The sequence below is a fragment of the Poromitra crassiceps genome, assembly GCF_964638095.1.
Source record: "Poromitra crassiceps genome assembly, chromosome: 6".
Taxonomy (NCBI): Eukaryota; Metazoa; Chordata; class Actinopteri; order Beryciformes; family Melamphaidae; genus Poromitra; species Poromitra crassiceps.
This window is the reverse complement of record NC_139627.1, coordinates 16,005,490-16,022,100: the sequence shown is the minus strand read 5'-3', so window position 1 is coordinate 16,022,100 and position 16,611 is coordinate 16,005,490. Positions and strand designations below refer to the sequence as shown.

Genomic DNA, 16,611 nt, shown 5'->3' with positions numbered 1-16,611 from the left:
CAGACAGACCCGACGCCTCAGCCCGTACATAGGTGGCCACGCTGTAAAAAATCACAATACTAATACTCGGTAACATTCTATACTCTTTTCATTTTTGGCATCTCAGCATGCTGAACTGCCATCTCCGACTTCACCACCACAGACTGTATGGGTTGTAGCTGCTGCCGTGGGCCAATCCCATGTCACATTTAATCGACAAACGCTTGCATGGATCAAAACCATAAAAATAAAAAAAAATCTAGATCTGTGTACAAAAAGGATTGGATGCTGGTATCTTTTGACTGGAGAAGTTTCAATACTTGGTACTGGTCGATATTGAGTATACCCAGGCCTAATGGGGACACAAGCACAAATGAAATACACTCACAGTCAAATTGTGAATACTGAGACATAGAACTGAGTGAATTACAGTGCAACAGCACAATGAAGGGGCAAGTTTGAATCTGTTAAGCGCGAGGGCGTTTCATCATGATGCCACAGCTCCACCTTCAGGCTGTCTGTACATGGTGCATGTGTGGGGCTGTGATGCCACAGCTCCACCTTCAGGCTGTCTGTACATGGTGCATGTGTGGGGCTGCAAGTCGGTTCGGTGGTTACAGAGAGTGTCCTTCATCAGGACGCCCTGACTTCTGACCTCCCTGCATGTGGATGGAGGGGAGGATGGGGGGGGGGGGGGGGGGTTCCTCTATGGTATTGGAAAAATATTATATTAAAAGTTAAACATGACCAGAATTTCTTATTTTGCTTTACTAAATGCCATTGACTTTTGATGTGTTTTGGGCTTCACAGCACAGTGTTTGCTAAGTTTAGACTAATACTCAATTCAGTTCCACCTAGGGTGGACTGTTTTGGTAGTAAAGTGTAAAATGGTTACTGTTGTTGTTGTTGTTGTGGGTTTTATAAATGGAGTCAACAGTGCAAGCATTCATTCAGATTATTATTGTGTTTGTGTATTCCTTAATATTTGAAGTACTTGAACATTAAAACAAATCTTAGTTTTGTAACCCTTGTGATCATTCCCAATTCTACTGTCTGTCTCCCACCAAAGTGGAGACTATGTATGGACCGGTCTCCTCCGCCCATAACGGAGGAGACCGCGGGGGGTAGCATTATGTGTACTATTTGCTTGTTTAGATATCAAGGAGTAATTCACCTCATGGTTAAATGTAGACGACTGCACAGTCCATCTGCTATTGGCTGGTCAGGTGGTGACATCACCTGCTGGCACCAAAGACCAGCCAATAGCCTAGCCTAGTGTCCTCTAGTAAGAGAGTGGCGTCAGCGGAGGACCAAAATGCGAGACTCATTAGCCAATGAACAGCCAGGAATGGGTCTCGCGCTACCTTTGCATGCTAAAATAAAGCTGATAATGTACAATTTGATTCAAGGGATGAAAAACCCTTTCAAAGTACAACACAAACTGTCTATTTTGCTGCAACTCGACAGTGCTGCTTTTTTACTCAAGAGTTCCACTTTCTACTTCCTGGAAAAAAACTGGTCCATTGGAGTGAATGGAGATGTCGGAACTCTTCTATTATACGGCTCTGGCCTAGCCCTAGCAGAATGCCAGTGCAGTACCCTACTTTTCACCATTAGATGTCAAGCTTCACCACATATTTGGGTTTGGGGTTCAGTTACTCTTAAAGGATTAAACTTGTGGTTTTACAATGACATATGTGATATGTATCCATAACCATATAGTTTTTTAGAAACAGGAATGGATCTCCATGCTAAACTCACTGCATGCTAATAGTGAGCTGCTTCTTTCTTCCTCTCTTTGTTACATCTTCTACTCATGTTGAACGTTAGTCCCAGTGGACAGACTGATATGACCCTCTAACCAAACCAGGCCACACCTTGTTGTGCAATACACAGTCAACTTGAGCACATTAACATGTGTGTGTGTGTGTGTGTGTGTGTGTGTGTGTGTGTGTGTGTGTGTGTGTGTGTGTGTGTGTGTGTGTGTGTGTGTGTGTGTGTGTGTGTGTGTGTGTGTGCGCGCGCACGTGCGTGTGTCTGAGGACCAGCCCCAACAAATTATTGCCATCTGGTATCAGTTTTGTTCTGAGACAGTTTCTGAGAAACTGAAGTCACTTTCACTTTGGTTTATTATAGTTAAATGCATATAATTGCAACACAGTATAATACTATGAGGTTACAGTTTATTATAGGTGTGCCTCATTTTGACTTGACCAAACCAGCTATGTACAGATGCGACCAGAGATGATCACAACAAGTCATTTTTTGCAAGTCCAAGTCATCTCTCAAGTCATTGAGTGGCAAGTCCAAGTCAAGTCTCAAGTCTTTGGTCACAAGTCCAAGTCTAGTCTCAAGTCTTTTGAGGATGAGTCTTAAGTCAAGTTTCAAGTCATTGTGTGTGCGACTTAAGTTTGACTCGAGTCCAAGTCCAAGTCCAAGTCGTCATATCTCTGGATGCTACTCCAACTTATATGCTTCAGGTAAAAGGCTTAGCTCTGATGTTAAAGCATTATTTCCCCATATTGGGTTAGTGACGGCTAAGGCTAAAGCTGATGCACCAAAAGCAGAACATGTATTTTTGTTCAACCGATATGAAAAATAAACAAACTGTCAACAACAAATTGTAATTATTTTTCGTCTTTGATGCTGAATGGATCTGCAACATCCCAGAGAGTCTTGCATGCACAAGCTAATATGCTGAGGAAAAAGTTGTATTTTTGCTCTGATGAGGTCAAGATTAGCCTGTTTAGAGCCTATTGTACTCCTCTTTGTACTGCCCCCCTGTGGGTCAAGTTTAAGCAGGCTAGCATTCAAAAGCTTCAGGTTGCTTATAATGACTGCATGAGGATTCTGCTCAGAAAGCCAAGGTGTTGCAGTGCTAGTGAAATGTTTTGTGGTGCAGGAGTCTGCACCTTTCCTGCCCTGCTGAGAAATCTGACCTACAAGTTTAGCTGTTGTTATGTGTCTCAGAACTTGATTATCATGCTGCTGTCTCAACCTGGTCTCAGTGCTATTAAGTACCAGTCCAGCATTTGGGCACATTGGTACAACTCTTTAATGTATGCATAGCCCCTGTGTTTGTTACATGTTGTTGTGCATAACCCCTGTGTTTTTTTATGTTGAAGCTCTGTATGAACAGACAAGGATGTCAAAAGAATTCAAAGAAGTTCAGATATGACCACTGCATATTTACATTTTATTGTGATACTATATTACATCATACACTTTTAAATGAGTAGACTATATCAAAATGCACATTGCACACATGCACAAGTGAAGAGCAATTTACAATATACAGTACACAGACCACTTGCAGCTGACATCTATACAGTATAGGTAGACAGAACAGGTTATCACAGACAAAAGCAAGATATAAATGGCAAAAACTCCAGTCTGCAACGTCGGCTCTGAAATGGAAAATTCCAGAGATGATAATAGAGTACAGCAGGGATGATGCATTTTTGTAGGTTTACCCAGAAGTCCCTGCACGTCCTGGTTCATGGGAATTTCAGTTAAATGCATGAAGGTCTGTGGCTCAGCAAGATAATCTCCACAAATGAGGACCACTTTTATCACTTTTGAAGCGTTTTCTGAAAATCTTGTAAAAAACAACAACAAAAACGCATTCACGCCTTTGCAAAACAGAAAAAAGGCAATAAATAAAGAAATAATAAAATGTTTTACTCCCGTTACAGATGGAATGTAAAAACACGGGATCAACTGGAAACTCCGTCGACAAAACTCAGGTATCACCTCTCATCAATCTGCATACCTGGCTTATTGCTTTCAGCTGCGCTCTCTCATGTACGCGTACACACACACACACACACACACACACACACACGCGTACACGTACACACACACGTACACACACACACACACACACACACACACACACACACACACACACACACACACGTACACACACACACACACACACACACACACTAGTCTAACTGATTGAAGGAGTGCGTATTCTGGCATTCTCTGCGGTGTCCTCCCCTGCCTTGCCGAAGGGGAACACCTCTCTGGTCATTCGTGTTAAGAAGCAAGGCATCTCCTTCTTGCCGCCCAGCTGACGACCTTTGGCCTGGAAGGTGTAGGCCACGCAGTGGGACAGCCGGGTCAGCAGACGGGTCAGCTCCAGGTTGCGGATGTCCTCCTCCTCTAACAAGGTGCAGAGAGTTCGGAGGAAGACAGCTCCGAGAGGGTGCATGAACGCACCGTAGCCTGCGGGAGGGAAGGAGCGTAGATGCGTTATGCGTAGAAACAAATATCTAGACGATCTATTCAATCTGGGTACAAATAAGAAGATTTTACACTTTCAAATTGAGTGCAGTGGATATGCCAAATATTCTATTCTAAAGCTATTCACCTTATGTAGAAGAGACAGTCTGGCTTGAGAGACTAACAGGAAGTGTAAACACAATTGGAAATTCTGATTGTGTTTACACTTCCTGTGACTCATAAACCTAGTCTGACTCATATGTGACCAGGTGAGTCAGACTAGTTTGAGCAGGTAAAACAGCCGGCGTTTTGAACAGGAAGTTGTGACACAATGGGTCAAGTGGGCGGGGCTACATAAAGTGAATAAGAAGGAGGTATGACACTGAAATAAGGCCAGCGGTGTGTACGGGGGAACAAAACCCTCGTTTTTCACCACGGAGAGCCGTGTTCAATCCCAACGTGTCTAAAGTCTACATACATGTCAACCCGGAAGTCATTTAACCTTCTTTGTTATTTAAGCCTAACCCAAACCATAACCCCAACCTGAACCAAGTTGTTTTACTTGCCTAAATACAACGGGTAAAACTGTTTTCAAATTGTGTTGCAGGGGCTTTTATTGTGAAAAGTTATGGCCGGAAAACAAATGTCATTCTGACTAGCTTTACACCTGTGTTGCTGGACACATGTCGGTGAGGCGTATCACCTGCTGCATGCAATTTGAACATGTAAAGTTGTGTTATTTGTACGCAGATTGGTGAGACCGGGTTGCGATCATCCACTCCAGATGAATGAACGGTAACTGGGGTCTACCTGGTGCCGTGGCGTACATGACGGCCGTGTCGACAGGAACCGACAGATACTGTGAGAAGCTGTCTTCTGTGGTGTCACTTCCTGCTGAATCCACTTCCACCCCATCATCCAGATCTCCTCCCCGACACGCCTAAGATGACAGCAGCCATTCAGATGAATGCAAAGTCAAATATACTGACACTAGAAACGATTCTGGGGGGGGGGGGGGGGGGACTATGGATCGGTCTCCGTCTGTTAGTTTGTTGGTAAGTGACACTGTAATGTTGACTTTGTGCCGCTAGGGGGCGGTGTTAGCAATAAATGGGGCTGACCCGAGGGTGGAACTATATCACTTGTTCTACTCTGTTTCATCGTTGACTGAATTTTGTGTGTGAAGGCAACGACAAAGACGAGGATGCTCCTGCGGCCTATTTACCTGTATCAAGAACAGCTTGGTCTTTTTCTCCATAAGCGTGTTGTCGAAACAGCTGAAGATATGAGACAGCCGGACGGGTCTCCCATCCGCTCCAAACACGCAGCCCTCTTCTCCATGAGACGACAACACAGCCAGGAAACAGTCCTTCACCGGCCGCCTGCTCTCTGCAGCACACACACACAGACACACACACACGCACGCACACGCACGCACACACGCACACACACACACACGCACGCACACACACACACACACGCACACATGCACACACACAGACACACACACGCACGCACACGCACGCACACGCACGCACACACACACACACACACACACACGCACACACACACACAGATGGAGACGTCATGTGGGTCTTTACATGCTAACTGAAGTGCACACCTTGCTCAATTATCAATATTAGTCACTTCTCGACAGGACCAGGCAAAGAAAGGAATGGCAAACTTGCACGTACAAACACACACACACACACACACACACACACACACACACACACACACACACACACACACACACATGCTCGGCTCTTGTGCAATATCTATTAAGCAGGAGTGTCTGTCTGCACAGGCAGGCCAAGGGGCCATTCTGTCCCCTCTCTGTATTTACATAATAAGGGTGTAAACAGGCATGCCATGGGTGGAGACTCTGGAGATGATGTGCCATGGCTGCCGTTATGGAAACTGCCCGTAGCTCTGCGGGCTCCCAAAATCGTGCCCGACAGACACTGACAGACACCACAGAGCCCACTTAGCCAATTTGAACTAAGATGGTAACATTTATAATGTTCATGAACATTGAAATGTGCCCCTTTTATCAGTTTGTTTATCCAGCAAAGACAAGGACTTGATTACGAGGCCATAGCCAAAGGTGCAACTAGCTTATAATATATCAGTGATAAGAGTCTATTTGCACTTTCACATTGTCTGTTATCCAGTTGTTTACATGTATTCTGAGTGACTCCAAACACGACATGAAGTGCAGTTTGATCGTCTGTAGAAGGGAACACAGAAAATCGGCGACACAAAACACACTCAAAAGCTAACAATGAGGTGACTGCATGGATTGAGACGGGCAATTCCTTTTTCCCTCAATGCCTCGAACAATTATTCTATTAAAGTCAGTGACAACTCTAAAGGGGCGTTCACACCGACCTATTAAAGTTTTTCGCTGGCATCGAGTTTACATACAAAGTCAATGCAAACGAGCGATTGAGCGTATATTCGCCCGGGAGAAAAATCGCTGGGTGTCCGAGCGACAGAGACAGAGCGACAGCCCGAGATGAAATATCCCAACTCGAGCGAAATTACGCTGGCATCAGTCGCTCGCTCTTCAACGCTGATTGGCTGCCGTGTGAGAGTGAGTCAAGGATCACACTGGCTTGGAACAAACCACTGGTTTACTGTGTGGCAACAAACCGCATTGACAGCTGATTGACAGGCTGACAGCTGACATGAAGTGAAGTCTGTACTACCGGTATAGAGCTCGTGTTAGGAGCACGCTGATAGGCTTAGCTTGTAAACAACTACGGTGGCTCGTAGTGGACAAATATCATGACATTGCGTAACGTTATAGCCCCCAGATGTCCGTCAATTCTTGTGCCTATTGACGAGCGATTTAAACAGAGCCACAGAGCGATTCCAAAGGGTTCAGTCGAGCGACAGAGAGAAAAATAAATATCTCTGTGTGAACACAGCTTAAGACAAGATGCAAGAGACAGTCTGAGGATATTGCACAGAAACACTGCATTGCTTGTCTGAAACATTTATAAGTTAAGTTAAATTGTAAATACTCTACACATTGTATATTTAATATACAATATTAAATGTACTATATTTATTCCAGAGCACCAACACCCGCAGTCTGGCTGCCTCTGTTGAGGTGAGCTCAGGCTGTCAGAGGAGAAACCAGGAAGAAGGGAAAACGTGATTTTTTGAAATGCGTGTTTCACAAAACCGATTGCGGCAGTTCTTTATATGTACATCAAACACATTATGGTCATATTTCTGTATCTGTTGGGGAGCTATTTCAGATTAATTTTACAAGATTTATGGGGCTGGGGAACTGTCTGTCCGCGCTGGCCAGCCTAGCTGCAGATACAGTCCATAGGGGTTGAACATTCAGAGAATGCAACATTTACACTCGATACACTGCACGGGGTAATATCCCACTAGTTATAATAAAGATGTGTTTAAAGAAAACGATTAAAAGCATAACATGTTTAAAAGAAGATATTTGAAAAAGAAGGATAAAGAAGTTTTAAAATCTTAATATAGGATAAAGATGTTAATATAATTATAATATAATAATAATAATAATAATAATAATAATAATAATAATAATAATAATAATAATAATGGGGGTGGGGATTGGAGGCGTAGTTGTCTATATGTTAAGGCTTAAAACGTGGGATTTTTACCGTTACCCACCATTTACCCATGTTTGGTATAGGGACCAATTACATGTAGGCCTAATTAGTCCCTATGCCATACTGTATAGCCCTGATACTCAACTTACGGCCCGGGTGCCAGATGCGGCCGCCGATAGGGCGCCGAGTGGCCCCCCGACCATTCTCTAATTCACACTGAAAACTAACATTAAACAAAGTTTGACTGAGCTCCAGCTGAATTGTCAAATATCGCCACCTATTTGCTGTCCCATGCAGGCACACGTGTTCACATCGTCACTCGGATTATTGCTTTGACTATTTGTTTGCATTCTGCTCGGTGGTTCAAATTGATGCTATGTGGGTTCATGGCATCGGTTCATGGCAGAGTGTAAACATCTTAAAACATTAAAATGACCAGCCAACTACAGCTGCCAGCTGGCACCCCAAAAACCTACAATCTGCTACAGATTTTTTTATTATTATTATTAATGTTGTTTAGCGGCCCCTCCCTCCTGTCATTTTTGCAAAAGTGGCCCCTGGGCAAAGCAAGTTGAGTGTCCCCGCTGATTCTAGGCTACATCTTGTGTATACGTGACGTGTATGTTACCTTTCTCAAACAATGCGTAGATCTCATCACTGTCGAGGTCGTTGTGTATGTCGACTTTGAAGCCCAGTTTGCTGAGGGTGCGGTGGAGTCTTTTGGTGTCTCTCTCTGCCCCGGGCCGGTTCCCCAAGTTCACCCCATGGTGGAACTGAGCCACCGACACCAGCAGAGCCCTGTTACACTCCACACCGGGATCCCTCACGCCTTTCCGCCGCAGCATGCTTCTTGAATGGAGGTCCAAGTCAAGGAAAGTTGGGTTGTTGGGTCCTTTGGTTTTTTTCCCCTGTGGTTGGATCTTAGGTCTTACACTGTCTAAAATCCTTTAGTCAAACCAACGGCCCAGTAATATGCAAATAGGCAGCAGTTAAATATGCTTTACAGAAAACACACCTGAGATATCTAACAGGTAATTTCACTGTATCCACATGTGTCTGTATCTGATATGCCTGTTAGTGTCGGTCTCACGCAGGCTTTAACTGTCTGCATCACAGAGCAGTAAAAACGCTACTTACTATGAGTCACACCTTCTGTCACACCTGTGCAACCATATTTGGAGCATTTCCTCTCAAGGCATTATGGTCACATGCCTTGATGATCACACAACGTTGCATAATGCTGTCCTTCCCACGTGTTTTTTTACACAGGTCTTTAGTTATGGGAAACGGTGCATGCATCACCTAGTTGGGATGTTGCCCACAGCATAATAGCCAAATGAGTTCAACAGTTCCCGCCTGCACCTTTTTGCAGCTCCGCTTCCAGGTAGTCAATTTCCCATTCATTTCTCCATTGGCGTTTCAGAAAATCCAAGAGTTTTAAGAGTTTTAAGCCTGGATGTGGAACCAAGAAGAGCGGCTATATGAGATACATTACATTACATTACATATGGCTATATGAGATGAACTGATGACTATAAAACATTTGATTACAGAAAAACAAAGCAAAACAGAGAAATAGCAAAACATAAAACTTTTGCTGTTTTTTAAACCCTTTTCCTCATTTTCCACTTTCAATGTTTTTGCTTTTTGCATTTCAAAAGAGAGCAAAAATATATAGCATATACTCTCTCTTTCTCTCTCTCTCTCTCTCTCTCTCTCTCTCTCTCTCTCTCTCTCTCTCTCTCTCTCTCTCTCTCTCTCTCTCTCTATATATATATATATATATATATATATATATCGGGCTCTGGTGACATGTGATGGGCATTTGTCATTATTTGTGACATAAATGATTAATCGAATAAAAAAAGAATGATCAGATATCGGTCGATAATGAAAATAATCTTGCAGCTAGGACCTCCGGAGGCATATGGGAAGGGGGGGGGGGGGGGGGGGGATCACCCTGTCTCGAAATGAATGAGATACGTTTTCTGTGAGAAAAATATTTTCTGCTCTTGTTTTTCTGAATTAACGAGATCGGTTTTTATTTAAAAAATAAATGTCATTAACAAAGTATATTCCATCTCCCATCCATTAGCTTCAAGATCATCTGCAGAATGTAGTCTTTATTGGCCTACATATTACATTGTGAAAAGTAATCAACTATTGTTAATCAACTATCAATTTGAATTGTCTCTTGGAAAATACTGAGCAGCCTACATCCTGTTCATGAAATTTTTTCTTCTTCAGAGTTTAAGGAATCAAACCATGAATCTGTTGATTTCTTAACCCAAGTAATGCCTGGTTTCTATGAGAGTTGCTGCCGGTTGCTGGTATAGTCTATTTATTATATGTGTGCTCCACTGCTGCCTCTGTTTGGATCATTGGAGCAATACATATCACGTGCCATCAGCCAACACCCTATCCCCCTATAACATCAAGCAAACGAAAAGCTCATTTTCAGCCAGTTCATGCCTTGATCTGACTTCATAAGTGTCAGAAAATAAGTATAGATAATTCACTGTTTTTGATTGGAGAGATCTATCTTCTGAAATAGGTTGCAGTAGCTATAATAATAGCAACTCTAAACCATGCAGCTTCATCTTCCATGCTTTTCAATTTCACATGCTCAAAGACTTGATGAAACAAAACGATTCACTATAATTGCATTAAAAAGGAAAATCAATGCATTGACTATAGACTACTTTTATCTATTGGGTGCTTATTTAATCGTAGTGAGTTGTCTGGACTTCGACCCATTTTGGGGCTCTAGCCTCATAAATCAGTGCAAAGTGCCTGATAAAAGAAGACAATCCCTCAATCTCATCTATGATACAGGCAGTGACCTTTGTCATTATCATCAGTGTCATTATCATAATCAAAAAAGTGCCTTACAGACAATAACAAATAAAAACCAATATGATTAATGAATTTATTTGATGTGTCATAAAAAACCATCAAGGATTACGCAAGAACACCTAGGGCTTATTTCCAGTGTGGTCCTTTGGTGTTTTAACACTAGAAAGACCACAGCGGTCACTGGTCATTTTGACCTTTTTGAAATGTATAATGTGCAATCGCTTTGTTGAATAAAAAACAAATACAATGCTGCTGGTACCTGCCTTTTCCTAAAAGTGTCTGCATTGTCATTTAAAGTAGTTTTTATTTGAATTACACAAAAGGCAAAGAAAATATTAGCATTTTTACCTAGAAAGACCATTTGGACCTCACTTAATTTCCCAGGGTTCTAGACCTATTTTGTAGTCTATATTTTCACATTTTGGTGTTGCTTTGTCTTTTTAAAATATATCTTAATATCTTAACACAATAAATGCATTAATCGCTCAATTGGGAATTTATCATGAGAGATTGAGAGAGTTTGGAATCTAGTGGTCAAAATGACCACTTACAGTCGTTCTAGTATGGAATTCTGGTCCTTCAAGTGTTAAAAGATGTAGAAAATGGAGAGATGAGAAAAGAAAATTTCCCATTCAATTTCAAGGCATTGCTTTAAAAAAAGTTTGCAAATTAATTTGTTTATCATTGTTTGAGTTCAATGGCAGCATGACACATTTCTGCAGGCACTAATCTCTTTTCATAATGTGACTGCTTTGATCAAGAGTACCTGCAGTACCACTATCAGCCTGTGAATTTAGTGTGGTGCTATTTGCTCTGCAGGTCCGCTGCATGATGGCAGTGCTCGATCCTCCTGGCAGAAGTTGGAAACCCCAGAGATAATCAGACAGCTGCTGGAAGTTGACAGTAACCCCAGGAAAACCCCAATACAGTTAGTAATGTGTGAGGGATTTTAACCAAAGAAACCACCAATGCTCCAACTGATGCTGTCTGGCGCATTGTGAAACCACGAGGAACACTGTGAACAGATTGCATCAGCATGAATTCTACATTGAACGTTTCCCTTCTTCTTCTCTCCAGCATGGCAGTAGACTGCCCCCTGCTGGTGCTGCATGGCTGCCACTTTGAAGGGCTGAGCTGGCAGCAGCAGCCTGAAGAGGTGAACCATGCCCTGGCTAGCCATGGGACCAGAAGCCTTGTCGATACTCCGGCTATGGGCAGAAACAGGCGGAAACACACCACGGTGTTCCGGGAAACGCCGGGAACCAGAGTGCTGGTGTTCTCCAGAAAACAATTCCGCTCTAATCTTGCGTTCTGCTCAGAAAACATGCGAGTATCTAGCAGGGGCGTAGCTACGGGTGGGCCTGGCTGGGCCTACGCCCACCCACTTCTTGCCTAGGCCCATCCAATCACGAGACTTTAAAACTTCCTAAATGGCCGACATTACTGTCTTTCAGAGGCTTTAATGGACTTATATTTAGAGATGGAGTGAGGGTCCTGCTATCGTATGAGACTAGAAGACCTGAGGCATCCATTCCACTCCGTCATGTTAACTTGTTGGGAAGGGAGCTAAACAATGCTCTAAATTGAGGCTAGATTTTGGCAAGTCAAAAAGTGGCATGGCCATTTTCAAAGGGGTCCCCTTGACCTCTCACCTCAAGATATCTGAATCAGAATAACAATGGGTTGTAGGGGTACCACGAGTCTCCCCTTTACAGTCATGGTCACGTTATACTAATCCCATGCAGTTTTGCAAAAAACCATGCAATTTTTTTGCATGCAGTATAAATGTGTTATTTGCACCTGTTCTATTTTAATATTTTTGCATACTGGGGTCCCTAAGGGACAGTCCGTTATTTATTAGAGGGGGGGGGGTATGGTGCAGGGGCGACTTTGTTTTCGTTTTTTTCCTTCACCCTCCCCAGATCTATAAATATTTTTCCATGTCCCTCCCTGAGTGACTGGAGATAAATGCATGACCATCCCTCCACCATAAATAACCACACTTTATCATATTCACACCAAAGGTATAGAAAATATGACATTTTCCGATGATTTGGCTATGTTTGATAGCGCCCTATGACATCGGGGGGAGAGGGGGCGGGGGGCATAACGTTTAGTACCCAGCCCATAAACGCCTCATCTCCTAGTTATAAAGCCGATCACCTGCTCAGTACTGCTCAGTCCCGCTCCAGTTTCAATCACAACATGTTCGAAACAGAATGCATCGGTGCGTGGCTAATTGAGCCACATGTGAAATCTCCCACTCCCAGCATGCATTGAGGGTAATACATTGACAAGAAATAGCAACCAAATCAGCCTAAATAGGCTAAGTGGTAGATATAAATAATGTTTATGTTAGCACAACATGCAATTGTAGAACATTTCAATATTGGACAAAATAAAACAATAAAAATCAAAACACAACCCTATGTGAAACATGTATGTAATCCAGGTGCTATATATATCCCTTGCAGAGTTAACGTTATTTGGATGAGTGACACTGATGCACTGTGATGTCCGCTCCAGCCTCCAATAAGACTTGGCTTACTTCATGTGCATGCCCACTATTTTCTTGCCAGCTGCTGCGAGAGAGAAGGAAGAGAAACGAGCATGCAGCCTCTGCTGAGCTCATGTTATTTGTAGTGAGCAATGGCCATTGCCCAGGCGTTTAAACGCAAATTAAAACACCCTGGCCTTTTTATCTCTTTTATTCTTTTGAGCGGAGTGGTGAGTGCAAGCGGGTGAAATCTGTATCGAGCGGCGAGCGGTCTGGAGCGGAGTCCAGTCACCTAAACCATAGATATAAATAGGGGACTAAACACGAATTTTGGAACGAAAAAACGCATTTAAAAATATATACAAAATACAAAAAATTAAAGTTGTATAACCCTCCCTAAAGCCAAAATAAAAAACACAAGTCCATCCCCAGTACTCAAAAAAATATTTGATACCCCTCCCCCTTTCTGCACCATACCCCCCCTCTCATAAATAACGAACAGTCCCTAAACAGTTTTGGAATTGCATAAATTGGGTATAACTCAAAAGTTGATACTCTTTAGAATATAGTATAAAATATGTGATGATGCTGCCATGCTACTGTAGCATCACTTATGACAGCATGCATTATGAGCTGACCTAAGTGCTGTTAGGATCCTCCAGTCTACCCACAAGGCTTGGTCAGTGTCAAAAGTGGGGTTTTGCTCTGTGTCAAACTGGTGTACATGCGGTTACACCCTTTTGACAGCAAACAGACCTTACTTGTACTGTCTTTGCAGTGAGCTATACAATGATTTGTACATAGGTATACAATTATTTCTTTATTTGACTCCTGCTTATATAGCTACATATTCATAGCGGACATTCTACATCACACTTCTTGTAGCCTATATAATGCAAATAGCAGTTCACTTGCTTTATATACCTTTGATCGCAGTCCTTGTTTGTTTTGGCTTGTATGCATATATACCTTTCATTTTCCTTTGAAAGCACATTAAGAACATTTACTGGAGTCAAATTCCCACTTTTATTCAGGCCCACCTGCAATTTCATTTCTGGCTATGCCACTGTTATCTAGCTACTCTAAAAGATTCAAGTACTTCTTTGAATACCTACTTCGTTTGGTATGTCCATGCGTCTTATTTTTTTCTAACTGGCGAGGTGAGGCTCGACTTGGTTGCATTTCTATGGGGGAACGAAAATGGCTGCGCCACACGGTCTCCTTTGAGAGAGAGTGACGTGAGGGTCGCCTTGGCTGCACTGCAGCAGCAATGGACCCAGAGCGCAGTCAACACCCACATCTTCCATGGGATCCAGCGTTTGGGGGCCATAGGTAAAACGTTCAATCCCATTCAATAAGAAATGGAACATCTCGATATGTTGAATTTCACTCTTTTAAATGTCATCACCAGGAACACATACGTAAGTTTTCAAATACCCATTTGATACAACATATTGACATATTGACATTCAGCTTCCTTTAGTTTAGGGTTTAAAATGTCTTTTTCCCTCCCCTCTCCATCCACAGGTGGGGTCTCCTCCAACCATTGCTGGTTGATAGAGGGCATCAGACAAAAGGAATTATCGGCCCTTGCCTCCGTACAGCTGAGCGCGGCATGGTCTGCTGCTGCCTGTCACAGAATGCATCTTGAAGCGGAAACATAATTTCAATGGGATAAAAACCTCAAAACGCTCATCATCACAACACCAAACAGCGTGACTGCAGCGCCGCCACGTGGACACCCATCTGACTGCACCATGAGCTCGTGTGACAGTTAAATGTCTAATGATGGAATGATAGGCCTAAAACTGCTTTCAAGGTGTTTGATTTGGATTTTATTTTCTTTCCAAACACTACAAATACATGCTGTATGCAATATTGTTATATAAAGTGTATGAAACCACTCTAGGAAACTTCACCACAACTTAAAGAATTGAATATTGAATAGAAAGAAAATACATAGGTAAAAAAACAAACAGAGAAAGAAACATTGCTGTACTTAAATCTCACATTGTAAATAAAAATACATGTTTGTAGCATGTTAATATAAAAAATGGACAATATTTTAAGTTTGTAAAATAGAGGTGCATATGATTCCCTGAACTTTGAACATGTGGCTAAACTAACAAACCTTGGGTATTATATATATATATATATATATATATATATATATATATATATATATATATATATATATATAATATATTGCCTATGGGTATATTAAATTAAACTATAAGGTTAAAAGGCAGGACTTATTGACATCGCTCGTCATATTTTGATGATGCTGATTTTTGCCATGCCTGTTTTGATCGGAGTATGATCTTTAGAATATTATGTCTCTTTTATGCACTGTACGATGACCTTGGTTGTTCTGAAAGGCGTCTCAAATAAAATGTATTATTATTATTATTAAGTCATAATATCAAATTGGATCTATCATTGCACCTGCATGGAGACTTTAGCATATTCAATAAGTACAATAAGAGGAGATAAGCTTTCTGCTGATATCAAAATTAGCATTGTACCAAAGACTCTGAACAATGCAAATTAACAAAATTATTATTAGCAGATAGATGATTAATGGTTATTATTTTGAAAATGCATTTTAGATTCTAATGCAAATTGTCTATGAAATAGCATGTTAATGTCATGTAATCTCACATAACATTGCATTAATCTTGGCCCTTTCTAGGAACGAATGGCTCGACTAGTTGATGGAGTCCGCCCCAGACGTGGAGAATCCAGCGTTGTCGTAGATGACCACACGCGACTCTGCAACAAACAATATTTGTTAGTAGGCTACAGCAATCACTATTAGTGTTAGCACATTAGACATAATAGTGCTACTTTACGCGTGGAACTGTACGGCATGTCCTGCCTGGAAACAGTAAAAAAAGTCACCTCCAAGCTCCGCCGCGGTACTCCACACCACTGCAGTGTCTCTGCCAGACACTGTCTCTGCCAGTCTCTGCCACACTGTGAACGGACAGTACAGAAGTCAAGTCAACTCAAGTCAAGTCAGCTTTATTTATAGAGCACATTTACAACGACAAATAGCCGACCAAAGTGCTTCACACAAAATGCAACAGTTTAGCACAACCTCTGGGTTGTGGCAGGCTCTGGACTGATCTAATGTGGGGACTGGGAGGCTATTGGGGGCACGGTGGCTCAGTGGTAGAGCTGTCGCCTCGCAGTCAGAAGGTCCTGAGTTCGATTCTCGCCTGGGACACTGTGGGAGCTGTGGTTGTGTTCCCCCCCATATCTTCAGTGCCTACTGCCCAGGTGGGGTATCTCGTCGTAAGGGCCTTTCTGTCTGTGTGGAGTTTGCATGTTCTCCCCGTGCTCCCCCGGGGGGGTTCCTCCGTATATAACCCCCCCCCCCCCCCCCCCCCCCCCCCACTAAAAACATGCAGAAGATCAGATCGTCATCGTCATCCGACCAGTGAC

The 16,611-nt window shown here is 42.5% G+C and overlaps 1 protein-coding gene across 1 annotated transcript; it reads right to left on the bottom strand.

Annotated features, from left to right (window-relative positions):
- Positions 1-3,253: 3,253 nt before the first annotated feature.
- Positions 3,254-8,871, bottom strand: LOC310778352 (caspase-7-like). The gene is made up of 4 exons (XM_083638750.1): positions 8,440-8,871; positions 5,432-5,595; positions 5,017-5,146; positions 3,254-4,209 (listed from the first exon to the last, which is right to left on the bottom strand). Exons 1-4 carry the CDS (start codon positions 8,654-8,656, stop codon positions 3,932-3,934), a joined length of 789 nt encoding a protein of 262 aa, XP_083494876.1. The 5' UTR covers positions 8,657-8,871; the 3' UTR covers positions 3,254-3,931.
- Between the last annotated feature and the right edge of the window lie 7,740 nt (positions 8,872-16,611).

Coding starts and splice junctions, on each gene's coding strand:
- LOC310778352 (XM_083638750.1), bottom strand. CDS start 8,656: ATGCTGCGGCGGAAAGGCGTGAGGGATCCCGGTGTGGAGTGTAACAGG. Junction 5,596..8,439: donor CTACGCATTGTTTGAGAAAG/GTAACATACACG, acceptor TGTGTGCTGCAG/AGAGCAGGCGGCCGGTGAAG. Junction 5,147..5,431: donor CCAAGCTGTTCTTGATACAG/GTAAATAGGCCG, acceptor CTGTCATCTTAG/GCGTGTCGGGGAGGAGATCT.